The sequence below is a fragment of the Thermobia domestica genome, chromosome 11, assembly GCF_964235325.1.
Source record: "Thermobia domestica chromosome 11, izTheDome1.hap1.1, whole genome shotgun sequence".
Taxonomy (NCBI): Eukaryota; Metazoa; Arthropoda; class Insecta; order Zygentoma; family Lepismatidae; genus Thermobia; species Thermobia domestica.
The window spans coordinates 160,385,443-160,403,975 of record NC_137464.1 but is presented as its reverse complement, the minus strand read 5'-3'; the positions used below and the strand labels follow the sequence as shown (position 1 = coordinate 160,403,975).

General features: G+C 32.2%; 1 protein-coding gene across 3 annotated transcripts in view; it reads left to right on the top strand.

Moving 5' to 3' along the window:
- Positions 1–17,465, top strand: part of LOC145664531 (uncharacterized) — an 825,817-nt gene extending 808,352 nt beyond the window's left edge. For all 3 annotated transcript variants that reach the window (XM_081731281.1, XM_081731280.1, XM_081731279.1), the window contains exon 7: positions 10,530–17,465. In XM_081731281.1, coding sequence (XP_081587407.1) covers positions 10,530–11,001 — 472 coding nt within the window. In that variant the 3' untranslated portion in view covers positions 11,002–17,465. The remainder of the gene's footprint in view (positions 1–10,529) is intronic.
- Positions 17,466–18,533: the final 1,068 nt, after the last annotated feature.

Below are 18,533 nucleotides of genomic sequence, written 5' to 3'. Positions count from 1 at the left end.
TTTAAAAACCACTTTTTGCACGAACAGTTATATGGAGTAGATATAAATGCTAGACAATAAAGGACATTTATCAACCTGTTCAACTTATGTAAGAGAGAACGGAGTAGTGCAAGTAAGGTGATAATTTTATTTTTATTTATTTACTTTTTACCAGTGAAACCCTAGTCGCGGATATTAACCAATTTTGTTTCAAATTTCCTATCACGAGTAGATCATCTTTTATTTTAGGAAACATAATAGAGGACGTACATTTTAGACTATATTGTTGGTTTTAGTTTACCCGATTATATAATACTATCAATTCATTTAAGTTGGGTAGTTTGCAGTTAAATTATATATTGAGTTATTTAGAGCTCTGTGGCTAGCAGTATTTAAAACAAATTCAAAATATTTCATTCAAAAGCCTTAAGAGATGGTTCTAACTATAGAATAAGTAGATTTACTTACAAATAGTGAATCTGTTGACACAGAAATTCGTATCTATCTTCATAGTTCTCATTTGGTTTTGATATTCATGGTATCTAAGTATTAAATTTATAGTGTACAAAGATAGATACCATTTTACTCGAGCATTGGATCAGTATCTTAGGGCATCATTACATATAAAAACATGCAAAACTGCGATCATGGAGTAACATGGAATATGCGACAAGATATTTTGTGATTTATGTCAATTACTTTAAAATGAAACTCAATTTTTGAAGACCTTAGAAGTTTTTCTAAGCAATTTCAAAAAAATACTGGCAGTTTATTTTCCTGCCCCGTTCCTCATCTATACGTATACTCACTATAAGACAGTGGTTCTAGAAGTTACAATGTAAGCTCTCAGGCACGTAGCCAAGGGGGAAGGGGGCAGGGGTCCGGACCTCCTTCGAAACCAGAAATAAAAAAAAATAAGGAAAGATGAAACAAAAAGAAACGAGAAAAAGAAAAATCAGCGTTAAAAATAAAATACTACAGCAAGCATTTGGTTATCCTTTCTCTTTGAAGATATTTGTATTACTTGCAATACATGGTGACGAATGAGCGGGATGTCCTGGAAAAGTCAGGGAATTTGAAATTTCTAGAAAAGTTACGGAATTCTCAGAATTTCTGCTACTATTATCGAGTTACTGAAAGGTGGCTTCTGACAGATAGCTGCACATACTGTAAACAAAACGAGAGGGAAGATTGTTCGCCAATCACAGCAGTATTCTTTCACGCTGTTGCTAGGCAACGAAGGTCGTTGACCGCGCTGTTGCCGGTAGTTGAGACGACTTGTTAAACGTCTGAAGTTTGTCGCCAGAGCTACTGTGTGTGTTGTGGAGCCTCTGGCAACAGCGCCTCCAATACTCTACGTGCTCTACCGAACTGTCAGAAGCCACCTTTCCTTGCGCACACAATAGTCAGGGAAATTTCAAGCTTTCGAAAGCATAGTGCTATTCTGTAACAGTGTGGACAATTTTTATCATAATTTTTCGTCATCGTTTCTCTGCAGTATCAAACATGTTATTTCAGAAATAGTTTTCTACTGCTCCTTTAACCTATCATTTGGAACAGACAGTAGTTGACGGAATAATAAAAACAAAAAAGTTACGTAAAAAGAAAGTTCTGTTAGCATTTAATTCAACAGAGTAAAGAACGCAGATATCGTAAAATATTTTACAAGACATTATTGGATATGTACTTTTTATAATAGTTGAGGCCATAATGAAAGGAAAATTGTTATATTTGAATGAACAAAGGAAGAAACGTAAATATTGTAAAATCTTTTTCAATACTTTTACTCGAGATTTCTTCATAGTTTGTTATTAAAATACTAACATATCCTCATTTTGTTGTCCAAACAAACCAATATATTTTGCCAGTTAAACAGTTTAGATTAATCAAGATCCTGTAATACCCCCCCCTCCTCCCTCCGATTACGAAATCCTGGCTAAACGAACCAGTAGATGTTGCCAGTAAAATAGTTTAGAATGATCGAGCCTCTGGTGTGATGACTACAGTTTTTCATGTCACGGACACCCCCTCCCTCCTCCTTTACGAAATCCTAGCTACGTGCCTGAAGCTCTATAGAAACACGAGAGAATATAATTTCACACTTAGTTTTAAATCTCCCTTCTATTCGCCTGTAAATACTTCAATAAACTCACAGGCTAATTACAAGTCAGATTATTATATGCAGAGATACAGGTTTAAAGAACTGGAATAGAATTGCAGCTTAACATTTTATTTTCCGTTTTTGTATCCTTGAGTTTATTTATTTATTTATTTATTTATTATTTATCGAAAGCTATATTAAATATAAAATAAACTTGTGCCTTGTATTGGATAAAATTAAGTCATTGTGAAGTATATATTTAGAAAAATCCCATATGTTCGTTTGTTTCTAGAGTTGAGATTTTCTTCTTGCTTTTATGTAAAAGTAGATATTTAAAAAATTGAGTGGATATATTTCATCGCTGGAAGTGAAAATTTTATCTCTAATTATTTTTCAAACATTACAGATTATTATTGTCAAAAAAGAAAGAACAATAACAAAAGATTTTAGCGTGGTATTTTACTTACATAATATTGTTATGTTTTTTAAAATAAAACAGAATTTGGATACAGATTATGCTTTTTAATAGATGATATTCTCTATATAAAAGCGGGAATAATTCGCTTGAATATGGACACGTTGCGTCCTATCAAGTTTGTCAAAATTGTGAAGAAAATATATGTCAAGTTTGTTGAAAAGTTTGTTCATTCTAAAGAACGTAAAATTAAGAAAATTTACACCCATAGTATATTTAATAAATCGTGATACATTTAGATATGCTAATTGTATCACATATAATCGTTATCAGAACTAATGTTAATAAGTAAATAAACATTTTTGACATAATATTAATACATCATAAAATAAATTCATTTTATTAAAATATACATTCTGATTGTAAAAATTTAATTTACTTTATAGTATAAAAATAACGTCAGTAATATAAACATATTATCTTTATTTTCAAATTCAGTATTTTAGTATGAAGCATGTGTATTCAGTTCATTTTCTGTGCTCTTAAATAACATATTTTTCATGATTTGTGCCTCACTAAATAATAAAGTAAGTACAAGGAAATTTTTGGTACTTGAACTCTTCCCTTCTTTCTTTTTCGGTTTATGATAATCTATATTTTAGTGTGACACCAGATCGGAAGAATGTCCAGACTGAAAACATTTATTTTTCATTGAGAAACGTATTAAACATGATTGTCAAATTTTATATTTGCAAATTGCAAGTTCATTTAGTACTACCGATATTTTCCATATTTTTCGTTTCTCAGTTGGGGTTTCTCGTATTCACATGAACACATTTTATTAGTAGGGCAAATTTGGAACTTTTTCTTTTGTATGCTACAGTCGAAAAAAAAAAAAAAAAAAAAAAACCTGCAGCAGTGACAATTTACTATATGCGTTTGAAGTCCATAGGAAGGTGTTTTTCAGTGCCATTAAGAGGTGACAACTGTATGTAGGAGTTAAAGCAATGTTCACAGTGACCTCGAAAGTCAGGGAAATTAGTATATTTTACAGAAAAGTCAAGGAAAACGCAATCAGATTTCACGGAAGTATTCAGTGTGTTCCTATTACTCAACCGATGTTAACAAGTAGGCCTATTACATTGAATATTATTAACAGCTACTCACAGAATACTTCAAAAGAATCATGCAGGTTCAAGAAGATGATGGTACAAAGGCTATGTAAATATAATTGTCTTTAGAAGTAAAGAAACACTAAAAGGAATTAAAAGCTTAAGATGTGAATAAAAAATTGAGAACTGGAAGAAGAAAAGAAAATAAGTTAGGTTTGCTGGTTTTAATAAAGAAGATAGGCCAATTTATGATATCAGTTTACTTGTTTATGTTTCAGTGTATTCAAAATGTTGATATATTATATTAGTGTATAATTATTGTTTGGTACTGATATTTTATCGTATTTCAAATACAGGAAGTTTTACTTATAATAAATAATTACAGTAAGAAAGTAAGTTTATACTGTATTTAAAAATAATAAAAAGAGGAGACTGTTGCATGGCTATAGAAGTAGAGGAGGAGAATTTCAGTGTGAACCTGTAAAGGCAGAGAGCCTCCTGAAGATCGTATATACGAATTGATTTCTTGATCTAGCTTTCGAGACACAAGTACAAAGGTTCAAGGAAAAGTACAGTACGTAAGTAGCAAACAATTAACACCCTTTAAATAGTCTTCCCCGGCATCCATATACCTTCACTGACGAAGGGGAGGGCGTTAAATATCGTCAGCCGTATGTGTGATCCGTCAATGTGTATCACCTGTCTGCGGCTTCCTCATTGTTGGCAAACATTGAGGACGCTGTTCATTGTACACGTATTTCCGCCAGTATTTATTATTCATTTGTTTCCGCTGGGTTCAAAAGTCTGAGCTCCATATGGAACTTACAATGATTATGTCTCGCATTGATTTATAAATATTATAATAAAACAGAGAATTGCAATTTTTATTTAAGTTTCTGAAAGAGCAAATAGATCAAAGAGAAATAAGTAAGGAAAACTTATTTGCATGAAAATAAAGTGAAACATACACCGGTCTGTGCTTTCTATACCTAGCAGATGTATTCTTTTTTTTTAAAGATCCTTGCATTTAGGTTGAAAGCGGAAGTGACGAACTCACTTCACTTATTCATTTAAAGGGCGCTAGCCATTTGCTGCATGAATACCGTACTTTTTTCCAGCTTTATAGTAGCTTTCTTTCTGTCTTTTGTGCTTTTGTGTTCATTTATATTAAAATCTAGACGAGTAATGAATTCGTATGTACAGATTTGTACAGTCAGAAACAATATTAAGTATAGGTTAGAGCTATCATTTCTTATACCTCCAACCTATACTTAATACTGTTTCTAAGTTGGATAAAATGTAGGGTCTGCGGTGGCTCAGTGGTAGAGCGTTCACCTGAGCCTGGTTCCTGGTTCGATGTCAGCTCGCAGCAAGTGAGCTTTGTGGTGGACAAACACCGTGTGCGTGAGTTTTCACGGGGTTCTCCCACTTTATTCATTACACCATTTCATTCATTTCTTCGTCTACTTTAGGCATAACCGTTGGACGTAAACTTGAAATATTTAATTTCATAAAAAAGCAGTGGCAATACTGTTCTTACGTCAGAGGGCTGTATCTCAACAGTACAAAGGTTTCGTAGCTGATAAGGGAAGGTGAGGCAATGAAATGTTTCAAATAGTGGACAACTGTGTGTTATTCAGTCAAAAGAAACGGGGCTGTAAAGTAGAGGAGAAAAGTGGAAGCGCCATAAATATATATTTCAGAAGGACGATCAACATGCGTGGAATAAAATTAAAGTGACACACGGGGACAGCGCACAACAATGTTTTCAGAGACTTCGGGATGATCTTTTCGCCAAAATGGAGGACCACTTCGCGGGAAGGATTATGACACAAATGAGGCCATCATTCATGTTAAATGGTGGTCCTTGTCGGACATCGATAAAGACTGACCCGGTGGCGGTGTACCACGCCTTCCACCTGTGTAACAGAAGGTGATAGGGATGGGAGGTGATTACACTAAAGGAATGTAATAGGTGTCCTTCTGTGTATGAAACCTAGAGGTGGGAGGTGATTACACTGGAGGAATATAACAGGTATTCTTCTGTGCATAAAGCTAAGTACGAATTATAACAATGATGCCATTACTTTTTATCCAGCCCTTTTACACTGTGGATTATCCACTGCTATTAGCTGCTGTACATAGACGTCGTCTATCGTTGGAAATAAGAAACACCTTTCTGTGGCCTTCAAATTCAGATATGGATTTTCCGTTGTTGCTGCTTTTCTGACAAGCGTAGCACAATTAGCATGACATGAAATGACCCTCATATTTCGTTGTGGGTAAAGGGTTTTGCAAGAGTTAACGATATATAGGTAAGTTACAAGAGTTGATATAATGATGAATTAGGAATACTAGACATACCGGTAGACTACATCATGCAACAGAAGAAATAATGTAAAATTCAAATCTCCCTGCTTCAGTGAAAGCGTTGATAATATAATCAAATATCAAGTCAAAAACTTCCTTCAAAGTGTACTATTAGAGATCTCTCAAGTTCTTTTATTCTTTTTTTAAGATCTTAAACATTTTTTTTCTAATACACAGTAATCGTATATAAACAGAATGTGCAAAGGTGTCTTGTTGGTTCAACTGGTGAGATAGAAATAAGTTTTTCGAGTTTCTGTACGCAGTTGCACATTCCAAGGTTAAAATTATAAAGTTTAAACTTCATGATTCGAAAGTATCAGCCATGAATATTCGAATGCCTTTCTTAGTATCTCATGACTGAAATAAATATTGCTTTCTATAATGAGCTACTTTTGCTATTTTAGATGTTCAACCAGGTTTAGGGATTTCAACATATAAGACTTTCATATAGCAAATGAAATGTTGAATTTCTGTATCGTGGTGATGTGCAAAGCTATAAATATTTAAGAAATAGAAAATATTAAAAAAAAAAAAAAAAAAAAAGTATTTAAGAAGAAAGAAAATATTCTTCACTTAACCGGAGCTTGGAAGATATTTAGTTCTTAAATGTCTATACTTTTATCTGATTTGAGCAAGTTAAGTTGGATTTTGATTAAAGAGGATTTTCTTCAATTTTCAATAAGTAATTTTCAATTTGCTAACGTAACTAGAGCCATAATCTGGAAAATACTTGAACTAATTCATATTTTCACATTTTCTTGTCGAAACTTGTTACATCTTAGTTTCCTCTACTCATGGAAGCTTGCTGTTTGAAAGACTAAGATTTTCGGCCTGCTCTCAGTTGGGTTGGTCTTTTCGGTTATCTCGGAAGATGACTAAAAAGATTTTTTAAAAAAGGAAATTGAAATTTTGGACTAAAACTTGTTTCCACATGTTTTGTTTGAGTTTTCATTTAAAGACATAAAATACTTTTCATTTTGCTGAAGAATCTAAGCATGGCTTTAGGAATCTAAAACTTTTACTTCTGATGAACTGGCGTAACTAACGGGCCCACATGGTGGATGGGAAAAGTGGAGTACGGCAAAATGAGACCCATTTGAGTTACGAAGATTAACTTTATTATGTTGCGATGTTAAAATCTACTTTTCAGGTCTCATATTAATTCACACTTTTTTTTTCTCAATATTATTCTGTAGTCTTCTAATATCAGCTAGTCTAAAAAGTATTGAGGCTTTTGCGTACAAGATACCATTAGTGACCCAAATTTCACGGTATATGAATCCCAGCAGATAGACCTAACATCATTTGAGAGCTGACAGTTGAAGCTAATAGATGTGCAAAAGTGCTGGAATTTTATAATCAGACGTAATGTATTACGACGAGTGAATTTTCCTCAAAACTGCGTTAAAATTTACGATTTTATTTCGATAGAGGCTCAAGTGGTGCACAAACTGCCAAAAAAATGCTTTTATGGGCAAGATTCGTCGTTAAAAGCAACAGCCAAAAGATGGTTTAATCCAATTTGTTCAGGAAATTTTGGTGTCTAAGATGCTGCTCGCAGTGAAAAGTGAATGATATTCTGAAAAAGTCGAGCAAGACCGACGTGTACGTAGTCATAACTTTGCCGATGACCGAAAGATCTTTCACAATTCTTAAACCACTTGAGAAAAGCTGACTACAGAAAGAATCTCAATGTTTCGATACCATATGATCTGACTCAAACTGAATTGAATTTTTAGCTGGGAATCTATACTGAAACGCAACTGAACTCGAGCCATTTCTGAAGTGGTTGATCACAAACAATGACAAATGGATAACCTACAACAACAATGTTTGAAATAATCGCGATCAGAGCGAGGAGAAGCCCCACTGTCTTAGTCTGTGACAAAGCCCATACTAGCTTCCACGAAAGTTATGGTGGCATCGTACATCATGAGCCGGGCAGAACGATAGACTCGGAACTATATTTTCGATGAGTAGTGTGAAGGCATCTAGCAATTTAAAAGAGACTGCCGAAACTGGTCAGCAAAAAATGTCGTATACTACTTGATAGCGCCGGCATAATCTTTAACGAACCGTCAGATTTTGCGAAAAGTTGACTTGGAGATCTTAATGCTTCCACTGTATAGCCCGGACTGGTATCGTCCGACTATCGTTTTTTTTAGACCTCTGCAGAGCTTCCTGAATGGTGTTAAATGAAAACCACGTGTCATAATGTTTTGACTAGTTGGCCACAAAAAGTCTATAGCGACAATATTATGGTGTTGCCGGAGAAATTCCAGATGATCATCGAACAAAATTATGGATATGTGGTTTCATAATTTTTAAATCACAACAAATGTTTTCAGAATTTTGAACTCCAAAGGCTCAGTATTTTTAAGGCAACTTGTTATTTTGAGGTTAGTGCCTAAAATGCCAGTTAATTCACCGCGAAGACTCTGTTTCAAGGCTGGATTAATAAAGAAAGAAAAAAAAATGACACTACAATAATCTTCAGCTGAGAGTGAATTAATTTTACTTTCTTGCAATAAGAACAAAATTTAGCTGTAAATACGAGGGTCGTTCAGAAAGTAAAGAACGTTTTAGCATTATTAAATAAAAATGAAAGATATCAACACAAAACTTCATTTACAAAGCCACAGGACTCTACTTTGCTTTTTTATATAATCGCCATAGTTGTAGAGATACTTGTTATAATGTGGGACCAGTTTTTTAATGCCGATATCATACTCATCTACCGCCAAAGATTTCAACCAGGCTGTCAGTGCTTGCTTGAGTTCTTCATCGTTTGCGAACTGTTTTCCACCCAAAAGTGTCGGGAATAAGTGAGAATCACTTGGTACCAAGTCAGGACTATAAGAAGGATGACAAAAGATTTTCCCTTCAGTTCTTCCGTAACAAGTGATGGCCTCCCACTCCAATTTTCATCATGCACGCTGATTCTTTCTTGATTAAACATAATACACCATTTCCTCAGCGATGACTCGTTCATTGCACTATCGCCATAAACACTCTTTATTTGCCTATAAATTTCAACAGGCTTAACTTTTTTGCGCCTTCAGAAAACGAATGACACTCCGTACTTCACATTTGGCGGGATTTTCGATTGGCGCCGCCATTTTGAATCGCTGTAAAAACAAGTAGCGTGACCGCACAGCATTGAGACTCGGCTCACACTGAGATGAAGGAAGGAGCTACTGCCACGCACGCGATCGCAGTGGTAGGGGGTCGGAGCCGCGCCCGATACGCAATCGTTCCTTACTTTCTGAACGACCCTCGTAATAATAATAATAATAATAATAATAATAATATATGCATTTTTCTGTAATATAAGCAAGTAATGACTGACTAGATGGAATATACAGTCAAAAAATGTTTTCTATTGCTATATAAATTTTACGTGTCTTCATGAACGTAGGAAGAGGGGAGTTTTTTGAAATTTTCGTGGTGAAAGGCATGCATCCTTAGTTACGCTACTGTGATATCTAGAATTCTAATATTTAGATCATTCTTTTTATTGTTATTATTTCGTTCAGTAGGAGACGGTACATACTAAAAATCGGGTTAAAATAAAATTTTTATACACAGTGAGAGATTATTTTACAAGTTATAATAATGGTGTTTTAGTAGGGTATAATCTCTTTTACGTGGCGTACCTTAAATAATTCCCTGATTTAACATTGTGTGATGAACATGAATCTCAAATTTTTGCTAACCTACCTATTTACATCTTCATTTATACTTTAGTTATGATGAAAAATGTAAGAAGTGATAGAAGCTATAATAAGAAAATGAAATTGTAACAACCATTTTCTTTTCAGGTTCAATTTTAAACAAATGTACACTTTTGTTTTTAAAAAAAAATATAACTACTTCTCTTTAAAAATCCCTGTGCTCTTACGTTAAACATATGTAGAATTTCTTTTTTAACTATTTGACATCTATATTCTATGCCAAAAATATTAAATTATCCTACGTACAGGTGTGAGAATATGGTCTTGAAAAAAGGATAAATGGCCAGTTTTTTTTTTTAAACAAGACTGTACATATTTGCATTTCTTTAGAATTGTACAGTCAAAAAGTAAATGTGCTTTTGCACTTCAAAATATTTTTCAAATAATTTTGAAATAAATTTACTAATTTAAATATACTTTTCTGTAGCGTACACAAAAATAACTATCTTTCCATACAAAGAAAACTTCGTTCAGGTTGACTAATTTATTGCGGAGTTATTGGGAAAACAAACATTAACGGTAGAAAGCACCTTGCTTTCGTCTGTTATAAGGAAACAATGCTTCATTTTTATAGCTGTAACTTTTCGTTCTTATATTTTTCTTATAACTTGGTTATTCTGAAGACGCTATCAGGTAGGTTGGCGAAATATAAGATGAAACATGCCTATGATATTAGGAGACTTACTAAGTGGATTAAATTTTATTGGTTTCCAGCATTAGGCGTATCATTGATGGTGTGTAGAGATTCCATGCTTGTATATACGTAAGACGTAAGTCTTTTGTTTGAGTATTTTAATTGACTTTTGTTCATTTTACAGGCCCCCTCTGAGTTTACGGAGAGAACAAGATTATAGTAGACCACCTAGCTATCGGTCTCGAACCAGTTCCACCCGACCTAATCTGGATCCCGGAGGGGGAGGGGGAGGAACGGGAAGTAGTGGACAGCACAGCAGGGATCCTTCGCTGAGCCTCAGCTATTTATCCCATGATTCGGACACGACTGGCCAAGGTGTGAATCCATGTGACTCAGGTGTTAATGTGATCAGTGTGGTATCCAGTGATCCTTCGGACCATTCCCCGAAAATCTATCCGCCGGAGGAGGAAAAGGGGAAACTAGTGAAAGCGAAAGATGGAAATATGGTGACGATTGTGCAAACCACTGATTCCAGTCAAGTATTTGGTCAAGAAACTGTGATTGTGACCGTTTCTGGGTCTACAAGTGGTAGTTCAAGCCAGTGTCAGCAAAGGTCTCCTCATGAAGGAGAAGTTGAAATTTTGGCCCATTTGTGAGATCAACCATTAAAAACATATGCGTACGCCATTTTGTGTTACATATAGGAATTCCACTGTTGATTTTCTTGATTTTATGAAAAGATTACTGTGTTAACTAAGAATGTGATATATCAGTAATATGCTGATTGACAGATCAGGTAAGTGTTCTTTAGCACATGGAACAGTTGTCATTAAGCTAATATTAATAATACACCATCCTTCATTTAATTCAGTGTTAGGAAATGTATTAATAGCGAAACTTCTATATGTTCCGAAGCAGCACAAAATAGTTCCTTCTAATTTATCATTATCATTCTTAAAATTACAGCAAGTTTACCCAACAAAAATGATGTCTTGGCGACTAACACAACCCAAATAGAAAATACATTAGGTGTTTCCAAGAAGGATTGCTCTCATTTTAAATTATAAAATACAGATATTTTTCATTGTGTTAAATAAACCATATAGTACAATATTGTATTCACCATAGAGATATATATCTACATATATCTACTCATTTGTGTTCAGCATTACTTACGGTATGTTGTTAATAAGCTGAAATTACTTCAAGATAGGAACTAATAATTTTACTACTTAAGTTGTGTATGTCCGACACAGCCATCTGACCTATAATTTTATTTCACCATTTTCACGTAGTTGTAGCTAATGAGTTGCGTGAGGTGTTCTCTAAAATTTAGTACGTCAGTTGTGAATTTTCTGCATAAACTTGTAGACGCTTATTTATTGTTCGCAATAATCACATATATAAATTATACCTTCTAAGCAAAGTATAAGATGTATATATTATAATATCTTAATACGGATGTTTCTAAATCTAACTTTTATCCCCTTCGATCTTCAGTCGAATCAGCACAAGCGGAGTAGTAATGTTGTAAATTTGAATTTTCCAATTTTTTTTTTAATTAATTAATTTTATTTTTTTAAAACATGAAAGTGCAACCATCTTATTCTGTTTTCGCAGCAGAATCATGACTGATATGCCATACAGTTAAGTGAATGACTGACTCAATTAATCGCAGTCAAAGTGAAGGGCAACGGCAGTAAAATTCCGGTACAACGTTTAAATTTTGCATTTATGAACATGCAAAATGACTCTAGTTAGAAGTTCTTCATTTGATAAAAATTAGGTATCTGATCATAGGTAAAGATATTAGGAAGTTTTAATAATATTACAAACATTTGCCGTCGTAAATTATGTTGGTATGTTGAGTTACGTGTTTTGTCCGATATGAATTAGAGTCAAGCGGTTGAGCGCGAAGATAACATATAACAAGAATTGCTAATGTTTAAAAGAAAAAAATTACAGTGTACAGTTTTAGAGCAATATATATTCTTAAATATTGCATCAAGATAATAAGCTAAGGACAAGAATATGCAATCTACTTGGCAAGTACCAGTAAAACTCCGGTAACATACACTTGTTATCAGATTAAATAAGTATGTCTGTTTGCAGCGTTGCAAGGTAACCTGAGAAACAGTTAATATTAGAATATAATAGCTATATTTATTAAATTAAATTTCTTATATTTTAGTTGAAAAAGCTAAACTACCAAATCGTAGTACATTTGTTGTCAGGTAGAAGGAAAAACAACTTTTGTTTTTTTAAAATAATCTTTTCATAATAACCTCTGTTTGGTTCCTAATGTCGAGTATTCTGATTTAATTTATCTACACACTTGAATACCGAGGCAAAATATGCACTAAGAATAAAATTTATTATTGTTATAAATGAAGGAATGCTATGAAATTAGATTAATATATAAGTATTAAACCTTAAAGCTTAATTTAACCAGAATTTAATACTTTATTTTTAAAATTTCTTATTCTTAATTGTGGCAGTATGAATTGAAATGGAGTTGGAATTCTTTAATAGTGTCTGGCTATTATATTGTTGATTAATTTCTGTCTAATCATTCTTTCCAGTAACTTTATATTTCAGATGGCTGTAGATTGTTTCTGATACATTGACAATTCTTTTATTTAATAATAATAATTATTATTATTATATTAATGAACTGTTCCATGTGTAAGGACTTGTGATTATGGGCCAAAATATTTATATTTCAACAATCGTAAAAACATATTGACCATCTTTACCGTGATATTTTATAAATTATCTGAATATAAAATTTTACAAGGAAAATCTTTTATGGTCTCAGAAGCCCTATATTGTGTAATGAAATCATAAATTAATTCTTGAAACATCCCAGATAGTTTGGAAATAAAATTTGAAAGGTATTCATATTAATTGTACAGTGCAGGTTTTTCGAAATGCATAACCATATGTACAGATTTAAGACATGATAGAAAAATCTAGTTTTATCTTGTATGCCATATTAAGTTTTCAGTGTGATGATATTTGTTGTATTCTGTTATATACACACATATTTTATTAGAGCGTAATAACTGTCGAGCAATGATTTTGTTACGAAGTGCTAACATGAATGGTTTTTTTGACTTCTTAATATAATTTAAACGAAGTAAGAAAAAAATATACATAATGTAAAGATTTTTATGTAATTTCCAATACTTCAGACGACATTAAAGGAAAGCACAGTCGTAAATACTCATTCAGCAACCGTTGTGTTGCTTCTTTGGCATCTCTCAGTTGTAATAATTAGTTATTTTCTTTCGTATGTATATGAGATTGTTATAGGGATTATATTTCATGCTACAGGCTGTTCATTGTCTTCGCTACGTAGCGGCTTACTTAGATTGTATATTTTTTTAAACTATTATTTACGTTTTGTAGTGATAAATAAAATGCTGTGCCATCCACAGGTAATGCTCAGTGTTACGTATAGTTTGTGATAACTTTTAAACAAGTAAAGTAAAAAAAAAAACGAGATAGATTGTGACGAAGATAGTGAAGCATAAAGAATTTAATTTTTATAGTTACAAGGAACAAATCATTAATTGCACATTTGAAATAAAACATAATTTCAATACTGAACAATAAATATATATATATATATATACAATATCACATATTTGAATGTGTCTTTTAAGTGAGAGTATGTATTTGCATTGGCTAAATGGATGAATGACTGCAGTTTGTCTCCATGCTGATAAACATATTTCAGTATGCGCACTTATATCAAAGCATAGTTTCTTAGGTATCAAAAGAACAAGTTTACTTTACCTATTGTTGTGTAAAAGATAACTGTTATGTATAGCGCCTGTTTCAGACATTTAAATTTCAATATTTCGTTAAAATAGGTGAAAGTTGTGTTCGTAGCATAGTATGATTACCAAATTCATATAAGAATGAAGAGCAAAGATATTACTGAATTGTGCTAAAGAACATGATTGATTCCAGTTCTGTTTATTAATTTCAAGACAACCGTAATAGTTTACGAAGTCATTACTAAAAAGTATACTATTTGTTAAGGTTCTAATTGAGGAAAATATATTGGAAGAATGAACACTAATAGACGTAGGATTTTATTAAGTACACTTTATACCAAAAATTTTCAAAAGACGTAAATCTGTAAGAAATTACCATAAGGAAACAACATTTCTAATGAAAATAATTTACCTTCATTGCGGAAAAGGAGAAAAAGGTTGCTAAAACAGATGATCATCTGATCACCTTTGAATTACGCATTCATTCCATCTCCCCATTTGTATGTTCAAAGACAAACTCGACAATAGCAATTTGGTTACATTGTTTTCTTGTTTATTTTTAAATTATTTGCAGAAATGTCAGAATTCACAAGAAAGCAATTCCTCAACTTTCAATTGTTGATTGATTTGCAGTTAGATCAAGTTGTTATAAAACAAAAGATCTTGATAGTTTATCACTCACCAAAATATCCTATCCGATTTTATATATATGCTTTTTTCGATGAATTAATACAGTAGATTAAAATGTTAAGTCTAAAAGTAAATTCAATTTGATAGAAAATGGATTAGTTTTTAAAATATATGTCAAAAAATATTCTTGATTTCTGAACACTTGGTAGGAACTATAGTTGAAATACAAAGAGAGAGAGAGCTTATTTTAATTATATTTTTAATAGCCAAAATAAAGAAAATATTAACAGGAATGATCATTTTAGTACAGTGTGATAGGAAACATTCGTTGATAAGTTATAGATCCCTAAGTTGATTTATCTACATCTCCAGCTACTAGTGTCAAGCAGAACTCACAAAAAGGCATTAATGTTCATTCAAACAATTGTTTAAAAATGTCCTTAATATTCAGGACTTTGTCTCTTCATTTCTGTCAAATTCGAACAAAAATAGAAAACAATATCATTTGGTCGCCAATTCGTGGTATTGAAATTAGATTATAAAAGTAAGTCAGAGGGGGTAAATCAATTGTAATTCTTTCCTATCCTAAACTTGCTCGTTTGGATAAATTAAAAGTACTTCTTTAGGTGCAAAATTTTTCGTAATAAATATTATTGCAAGAAATAATTAAGTGAAACGTATTAAAATAAAAGTTTCACCGTGTCTAATAGTAATGGCTCAGAATGCTGCTTAAATATCAACGTATTTCATATCGTCAGTATTTAATTGACTTTCGTTTGTTCCTTGTTCAAGTTTAATTTCTTTGTAATTGTTTCTATTGATTTTTGGAAATGTTGTTGGCATATATGCGATTTAAAAATCATACTTAAACTTTGTCACATGTAGAAAATAGTAAAATTAATAATTTTTTGAAGTGCAAAGAATACATGTAATGACAAACACAACAGAAATAATCTAATATATCATTTTTCTACTACCTATTGTGTCTTGAGATTATCAGAGACTATCCATCTCTGAGTACATAATATCTTGCGCGACAATTTAGCTAAGTAATAGATAAAACACATATCAACAATAAAATTTAAATACATTTTGTAGATTTGCAATGTATTTTTATCTATAGAACACTAACATTTTTAAATTATAAGCATATTTGGAGCTGCTTTGTTATGATTGTACCGTAAAACCAATTCATCTTATTCTTTTAAAAAAACATAAATATCCAAGTGATTATTATGGCGTTATTATAAATTTACGTCAAATTTCGTTTATATAAAGATGTGTATGTATTTAATGGTACAAATGCTTAAGAAACACTCATCTTACCAGGAGAATGCAGCACTATAGTTATTTGCTAATAAATATTTTACAGCGATTTCAATTGTTATAAAATGCCTGTGCACAAAAACTAGTGCAAAAGTACCTCCATAGAAACTTTAATAAACTAACTTCATAGCTTAAGGAACTTAACTTAAGAAACTCACAGTTTCATCGCATCAAAAACAAAAGTCCACCACTGGATTCTTATTTTGCACCAATCTAATCCATTCAGGATGACTACCAACCACGCTCAAATCTTACCTTATATGAATCGTCCAGTTCCGAAACGGCTTTTGTTCATTTACAGCAAATCCCAGAAAGCTTTTAAAAAATGTGGGATCTATATGTTTTGTAGAACTGGGGATACTTCAGTGTGTTCATGTGAAAAACTTGAACATCCTCAAATATTTCCAGTTCTACAAAACGCATCGATTCTACAGTTTCTCTCAGTTTTCTCGGATTTGACATAAATGGACAAGAGCCGTTTTGGAACTGAACAACTCATATGATCCTCCCTTCTTTTCCTTAGTCTCCCTAACGCCTACTTTTCACTGGCCAAACAATACATTTTCCATTCCTCGACGACTAAATAAATTTTATTTACAATAATATTCGAATCAAAACGAGTTTCAAAATAATGATTTTGCGTGAAACAAAATAGTAATATAATAATAAGAATGAATTTCGATTAAATTTGTAACAGTGCAGCTCTAAAATTGCTAAACACTAGATAGTATTGATATGTGTTGTTATGCTACGTACATATACAATCATTGTCCTCATACACCTCAAAAATTAAAGAGTAGATGCAGATACTCTACTGACAGATAAACATAATAGAAAGTTACTTATTTGTAGTAAAGTACAGTAGATTAACACTAATTCTTGTGATGATTTTCGTATATTTCAATGCCAAGATGTCAATAAAGAAGAAACCATTACTGTTTTAATTCATTTATATAAAGTTTCATTACAATGTATCTTCGTGTCGTTCTTTTAGTACTTCAATTATCTTTTTTAAATATTATATATTTTCCTCCATAACGTGGAATATCCTTTGAACTATATTTTGAATAAGTGTTTGTTATTTGTACAGTTTAGATATAAAAGTTTTTTTTGTAATTTTTATGTACATATCTGTATCTTGAAAATACATTTGTAACATATTATTTTGCACTATATATAAAAAAGAAATTTTAAAATAAAAGCTTAATAATGTAAATAGTAAATACGTGTGTTAAACGATGTACAATATTCAAGAATTATACTTAGTTGATTTATGCACAAATGCATCACTTATTCTGTCATATACAGTGTATATGATTATACTTTTATGAATTTGTATAAATTCTAAGAGAAGAAATATTAAAAATTTTGTCCAAATATTTTTCTCGTTTTATTTATTTAGACATTCTTGCAGGCATTTGGGTAATCCATAATAAAACGTGGAATTATTTTTCAGTGTTCAAGAACCCTTGCCCTCATCAATAGTACAAAGTTCAATGACAAAAATTCAATTACTGTGAGTTAAATCCAATTAAAAACTAATGATTACAAATGTAGTGTTTCAGAGGAATCCTGAACATAGAAACGTTTCGGCTATCGGTATCTGATTTGCAGCTTAATTGCGACGTCCTCCAAATAGGCAAATTTAATATGAATATGTTTGCGATGTTACAAATTGCAAAACTCAACAAGATAGGTTAGTCAAAGTTTGTATGGAAACATAACGGTGATATTCAAGTAGTGATAGGAAGAATATTTTGCAGGTGTTTGAGAAGGTTCATTGCGTATGAACTTTTATTATTTTTGTTAATAAGTATTTATCTTTTCTTATTTGTCTTGTATATAATATTTGAGTGCAATTGATATGCTTGAAAATTTTCAGAGTTTCTACGTTGCGTTGGATGTGGGTTTTTAGAGGTGGAATTTGATTATTTCATCATTTGAATCATATGAGCGGCTTGAGGAAACCTAATAGTATGACATATTTTCTAACTTTCGAGTAATCTGAGAAAGAAGGATCAATAATCCCTGCAGTTCAATGCAATGATACATACCAAACAAGCTTTTCCTGCCATCTGCAGGTATATTTCCGAAATTAAACTGCCTACATACTGTTCTATGTTTCAGTTCCAACCCATTCCACCTAACTCAACCCATTCCGTAACTCAATTGCACCGAAAATTGCACTCACCATTATGATCGTTCAAGCTGCTTATATATATATTTGGATTTTAGCTTATCGTCCTAGTCACTAACAGTTACAAGTTCATTCTATGAAGAAATCAACTACCTTTAGCATCAGTTGAATTTCTGTACCTACATTTAAACATCTGTTGTCAACTTGAAACTTTTTTTTTTTTTTGCTTTGTAGAATTGCGTGAAGGATCTATTCCAAATGGTGTTTTTTAAACAATATGCGACAAGTTTGTCAATGTACATTTTTGTGA